The following is a 6529-nucleotide window of genomic DNA, read 5'->3' on the forward strand; positions in this document are numbered from 1 at the left end:
GAGAGTGACCCTGCACCCCTGCTCACTTAGGTCCTGAGAGATGGAGCTGGCTTGAGGGCAGAGTCAGGAAGGGACGGCATCTCCTCTGGTGTGTCTGCCTGGGCCTGCCACACAGGATCAGGTGCCTCACAGGGATCAGGGACCAGTCTGAGCTCTCCCAAGCAAAGCCAATGGAGGTGCTCTCTGGGAGTGGGGGGGCTGTCCACATCCACGGCACCTCCTCTTCCTTTTCTCTCAGCTGGAAGCAGCATGGCCGCACCTCTGCTACAGAACCCTGCTAACCCTGAAGGCTCCACTGCTTCTGCATATGGGTGCCACCCAAGGCTGGGAAAAAGCAGGAGCGACCTACAGAGGTCACCTTCCCCTACCAGAGCCATTAAAACACATTCAGGGCACAACATAGTCACTGGTGTCCAGAAGTTCTCTCTAGCAGTTCTTAAAAAAACTAAGTCACTAGTAACCAGCAACTAAATGAAAACAAACAGATGGAGGTGGAGTAGATTTTTAAATAGCCAGAGAAACATGGAAGGTATAAATGCCATGTGTGTGCATAAGGTAAACCCACCCACAGCCACAGAGAAAATAGTCCATGCCCGTCATTGGTGTCTGGATCTCACTGAGGACTTGGAACGGCTGGGGCAGGCAGAGGACCCAACCACTCAGCCAGCCTGCTCCGACAAGTCATGCACTTGCTGTGCCACGTGAACATCGGCCGCAGCAGCTGCCACTCTCCTGAAGCCTGCTTTGCAGGCCACGCAGATGATCTAAACCACCACTTTAAACGAGCCTCCAATGAAGGAAGAAAGAGCAGGAGGGCGTGAGGGCCGTACTCACAGGGTGTGCACTCACAACGCGGGGTGTGCCTCATAATCTCCATCCCTCTACGGCACAAAGCAAGTTCGAACCCCAACCTGGAGCACAGAATACGGCTCACAGGGGGGATTCCAAGCTGGGATGGGCAAGCACCCGCCTCGGCCGATGGTTAACTGTGTGTCGGCCAGACAGAACGGCACGCCCTCCTAGCCTCTATTCTGCCGAGTACAGGGGCTGATGCCACTCCTCTGGGAAGGGGGTACTGACAACCCTCAGGGAGTTCCCCCCGACTCCCTACTGGGGCAAGAGCCAAGGAAATGCAAACTGAGGATATTTTTCTTTTTTTGTCTTTTCAATTTTACATCCCTTCTCCATGCCTCTGCTTTGGGGTCTACCTTGTTCAATTGGAAACTGGATTTCCACTCTAAATCCGAGACCTGCCTGGCCACTAGGATGACTGCTTATCTGGGGTCCCGACAGGAGAGAGGCCTTGGTGCCCTGATGAAGAGATTCTCCTACAATCAATCCTTCATTTGATCTGGAGACGTAAGAATAGCCCACACCACACCTGCAAGGCCTCTGAATGCCGTACTTTCTAAAGTATCACAAGCCAGTGGTCAGGTCAAGGAGGGCAGGTTGGCCTCAGCCAGCACGGTGTCCCGAGGGCCTGCACACGGCAGATGCTCATAGACACATGTTGGCTGGCTGGCTGGCTGGCAGCGTGGATGGATGCATGGGAGAACAGATGGATGGAATGGGCAACGAATGAATGAGGGAGGAAGGGAATCAAGAAAGAACAAATGAAAGTTAGAAGGACGATTTCCCTGAACATTCAGTCCTCAGAGCTCAATCTCTGGGCGAGAGACTCACCAGAACCGTCGGGAATAGACCTTACAAACGTTGGCAACATCTTGACTGTGGCTGTTGGATTAAAATCCCGGGAGAGGCCATTCTTCATCTCCTTCTTGAAGCGAGTCATGATATCTATCAGAGTTTCATCGGAGAGCCGCATGGCATAAAGATACTTGTCAATCTGGGAGAAGGATGAGAAGGAAAGAGAGTGAGGCCGAGCCAAGCAGGGTCCTTGCCCCTCAAGTTCGGCAGGGGGAAGACAGGGCCAGGTGAAACACCTGCCTGCCCGAGGCAGTCGGCCCCAGTGTGTGCTGGAACACCCACGCAGGCACATCGCACCATGGACCGTTCAACTGCCAAAACCTGTCACCCACAGCACGCGTGCAAGCACAGAGCCCTGGTTCCTCGCCTGTGAAACGAACCAGTCATCTCCACGGTCCTTCCCAACCCCTGAATATGAAATGAAGACTGCCCTTCAATACCAAGCACCTGATGCAAACAGGTTTCCTCCGGGGTCAGGAAGACATCAGGCTTCCTTTCTTCTGTGACAGGTGGGTAGGCCATCCTCTTGTGGATGGTTGTACCACAGAGGTTCAGATGAAGGCTCTGAGGCGAGTCATCTGAATCAAATCCTAACCCCACTACTTAACAGATATGTGAATTTCAGCTTCCACAACTGAAAAGCTAAGGTGATTAAGCCAAACTTACAGGACATTAAAATCAAAGGAGACAGACAAGAACACAGAACATACTAAGTGCTTAGACTGGCCCTGTAGCCATGTAATTAAAGGAGCTAGATCCCACATGGGCAACCATGGTTTGAATCCTAGCCCCGGTGGCTTAAAAAACACATTGGATGTATGTGCCTGTATGTCCCAAATCCTGACAGGATAGAAAATTGGAGAAGAAGGAATTGCAATGTAACTACATCCCACCGCGGGGGGTTGGGGGGGTATGCTTTCTTCCCCCTCGCCCCTGCTCCATCTCTCTCACTCCTCTCTCTCTCATATGAGTGCATGTACCCTCTGGCAATTAAAATACATATACAGTAAGTGCTTGAGAAATCCCAGCTACTCTTATCAACATGAAACCTTGTGCTGGTGGGCTTCCTTGGGTGTGACTTCTAGGAAGGTAGAAATGGAAGCCAAAGGGCTGGCATCCCTCAGAGAAATGGGAGCAGGTCTCATAGGGACCTTAACCCCAGCCTCAGAATGCACGGAGCCAGTCCCCTGGGCTCCCATTCCCAGGTACAGGGACCTATGCCAGGATAAATGTGCCCACATATCCAGGGCCACTCCCACCCTTCAACAGAACTAACCCAGCCTGCTCTTCTCCCTGGGCTCCCCACTCTACTCACAGTCCCCAGGCTCCCAGGCTCCCAGGCTCCTGGCCCCTGGGTTGTCACTGGCTATCACCGATTGGTCCTCCTTCACGATATCTTTCTTCCTTACTGGGCAGCTACTTTGTGCTTGGCATTAGGCTGAATATCTGTCCTCATGGTGTTCACCTTTGAAGTTCACCACAGGTCCTCTGTCTCACCATTCATTTTTCCTCTATTCCTCAGTTGAAAAAGCCTTGGTGGGGGGCCAGCAGGTGGCATGGTAGCTAAGGGCACTGCAGTCCCACATGGTGGACCACAGTTTGAGTTCCAGACCTCGAGTCTTGCTTTCTCACTTTCTCTCTCTCTCTTTCTCACTCTGTCCCTCTGGGTCATATTTAAATAAACAAACAAACAAACAAAGTTTAAAAAAAATAATAAAGCTTTAGTGGCTCAGCCCTGTGGCCTAGTGATTAAGGGAGCCAGATCCTCCACAGCCGACCACACAATTTGAGTCCTGCCCCAGTGGCTAGAAAAACGCCAGAGCACGTGTGTGCATGCTCCAAATCCAGGAGGGTGGAGAAATGGAGCCAGGATTGCAGCATGACCACGTCCCATCGGGGGTGTTTTCTCCCTCTCTTCTCTCTCCCTGTCTCTCTCTGGAGACTGCATGTATTCTCTGGCAAAACTTTATAAATAGATAGACAGACAGCCCTGGTAACCACGTGCCTGGGTTACTGATGACTCGCCCTCTGCCGTGGTTTTCCACCTTCAGGCTCTCTCCTTCCAGCCCATCCCCAACACATACCACTGTGACACTAGCCTCTTAGAGTGTAACCCTGATCAATTCACACCTCTGCTCAAAGCCTGGCAATGCCTCCCAATGCAAAGGCACCTGCAGGTGTGGCTCTGAGCTCTCTGAACCTGGTCCACACCACCTCAACCACTCCTGGTCGGTGCCCCAAGCTTTCCTGAGTTTGCTGTCTTCTCTACCTGACATCCCCTTCCTCTCCTTCCTAGGTACCCAAATCTCACGAACCCTTCAAGACTCAGATCAAATGTCATCTCCTCCTGAAGAGGTCCCCTCCTTCAGCACTGCTCTATCAGCACCTGGACTGCAGCTGAGACAGTCACCTTGATGGTGTCTGTGCTCCATTCACCTTGACATCCCCAGTGCCACCTGGAGCCTCGCACACAAAAGACTCCTGGAGCATGGGGAGACAGATTTACCATCAGGAGGCTGAAAACACCTTGGAGCTGATTTGCTTCTGAGAATGGAATCTCTGTCCTCACTTCTCACAGTGGCTGGAAACGTCCTGCCCAGGGACACAGAGTCTCCAGTCCCAGGCCGCTTGTGCATGTTTTGTCCAGGGTGGCCTGCTCGCTCTTGTCATGCCTCTGCCGTCTCTCAACTCACCAACAATCATAGTGCTGGCAGGAGGCCACCAATGTCCTCTATGGCCAGAGACCCTCCCTGTTCCTCCTCCCAGTCAATCACTATCCCATCCGCCTCCTTTCCCCTTCATGATAAAGCAACACAAAGAAGGGCAGTTAGAAACCACCAAGAGCTGGAGTAGAAATGCCAAAATCACGGCCCCAGGAGGAGAGTCACACGTGTTCTACCCCCAAGGCAGGCAGCTCCAGGACAGCCACCCTTGCCTTCCTGGTGTCCTACGTCTTAGTGGAACATGGGTCGCAGCACGAGCATGGGAGAGAAAGCTCTGGAGGGACCACTGCATGCAGGCACAAGGACAAGAACGTGGGAAGGCCGAGGCCTGGAAGGTGGTTACGGGGTAAACAGAAACAAATTCAACATGGATGGAGCAGACAGTGCAAGAATGAGGTGACTGGAGCTAAGTCATGCAGGGCCTGATCAGCCACAGAAACAGATTTAAATCGATCACAGAGCTAGTGAGCCCGCAGACAACGAGGACAGCTGCGGTTCTGGAAGAGCGAGCTGTCTGCTGTGTGGGAGCGGGGCTGCAGGAGCAAGACCAAGCACTCGGCTGCCCTCACATCTCCAACAAGCTCCAACTACCTCACCGCTCATGCTACATCTCGTGGCCCTGTCTACTGACATGTCCGTCTCCCCTGACACCACGTGAGTTCCCAGGGAGAGGAAACCTTTGAGACCCTGGAATTCATCAATTGCCCAGGAGCTCCAATGAAAAAGCAAGTTGGGGTGCCAGCTGGTGTCGTAAAGGTTAAGGTGGCTGGATCTCACCTAGCCAACAGTGTCATTCAAGTCCCAGACCTGACAGCTTGAAAATTATGCCAGGCACACCATGCCCAATAATCCAGAAAGGAGAATGGAGAAGGGATTGCACCATGGCCATCTCCCCCAGGGCTGCTTCCTCACTTTCTCTCTCTCTCTCTCACCATGTCTCTCTTCAGCAAGAGCACATACCCTACAGCACATTAAAAAAAAATAAATAAGTTGAGGGCAGAGAACACAGTGTGGTCCCCACACTTCTGTAGGGGAGGGAGGACTTTCCTCCTCTTGTTCCGGTTCTTGAATCATAGGGTGCAGCCTCTCTCAGAAAAGACATGGAAAGTGGGACCCAAATGAAGGTACGATTAGGGCCGAGCCAGAACAGAAACTGAGGCCCCTGGACCTCACTCGAATGAGGACAAATGAAGGGAAGCCTTTTTGTGTGTGTCTGGCCCTTAGTAGGTCAGGGAGAGATGGAAACCAGTGCAGATCTGGGCCTGGGGATGAGCTGGCCAGGGGAGATGTCTGGTACCCATTGCGCAGCCCAGCCCAGCCCAGTAGGCCCCCGGTACAGGACTTAGTGGATACGCACCCTGTGGACTGAGGCTCCTTTTTTAAAGTTTGTTTGTTTGTTTGTTTAGAGACATACTCCAATCAGGGCTTTGATGCTACAGTCCATCCCCAGCCTCTGCCAGCCCCGGATAATGGGCACACATGTCTGGCATACCCAGGGAGGTCTTAGGATGCGAACCTCTAACCCTCCCATGTGGATCGACATCATAGAATGCTGCATTTCACCACTGTGCCTCCATCCAGTCCTGGACTAGGGCTCTTTATTTGGCCCCAAAACATCGGAGAAAAGCACACGTCAAAAGTCACCTGCAGGAGCCAGCAAGTGGCATGGAGGTTAAGGCACTAGACACTCCCACATGGCTGACCAGTTTGAGTCCCAGACCTGGTAGCTTACTTTCTCACTTTCCCTCTCTGTCTCTGTGTGTCTCTCTCTGGTCAAATTAAAAAAAATAAATGAATGAATAAATAAAATTAATTAAATAATGCTTTTTCTTTTTTTTTTTGGAGAGGTTTTTGCTATAGGGTGCGTGCGCTCACCAGACAGACAGAGAGAGACATAGAGACAGAAAGCAAGAAATCACCCCCCAGAGGGGATGGTCACGCCACAATCCCTTCTCCTCCATTCTCCTCTCGGGATCTTGGGCATGCACGCACATGCATCACACACGAGTTTTAAGCCACCGAGTCCGGGACGCAAACCGCGGTCGACTACGTGGGAGTCCAGCGACATAGCCATTATGCTAACTGCCGGTTCCCAGTAA

At 52.2% G+C, this 6529-nt stretch overlaps 1 protein-coding gene across 3 annotated transcripts in view; it reads right to left on the bottom strand.

Moving 5' to 3' along the window:
* Nucleotides 1-6529, bottom strand: part of HK1 (hexokinase 1) — a 105133-nt gene that overhangs the window by 63203 nt on the left and 35401 nt on the right. For all 3 annotated transcript variants that reach the window (XM_014587968.2, XM_027772040.1, XM_006148930.3), the window contains one exon: nt 1684-1846. In XM_014587968.2, the coding sequence (XP_014443454.1) occupies nt 1684-1846 (163 nt within the window). The remainder of the gene's footprint in view (nt 1-1683; nt 1847-6529) is intronic.

The sequence above is a fragment of the Tupaia chinensis genome, unplaced genomic scaffold (genome assembly GCF_000334495.1).
Source record: "Tupaia chinensis unplaced genomic scaffold, TupChi_1.0 Scaffold000250_1, whole genome shotgun sequence".
Classification (NCBI taxonomy): Eukaryota; Metazoa; Chordata; class Mammalia; order Scandentia; family Tupaiidae; genus Tupaia; species Tupaia belangeri.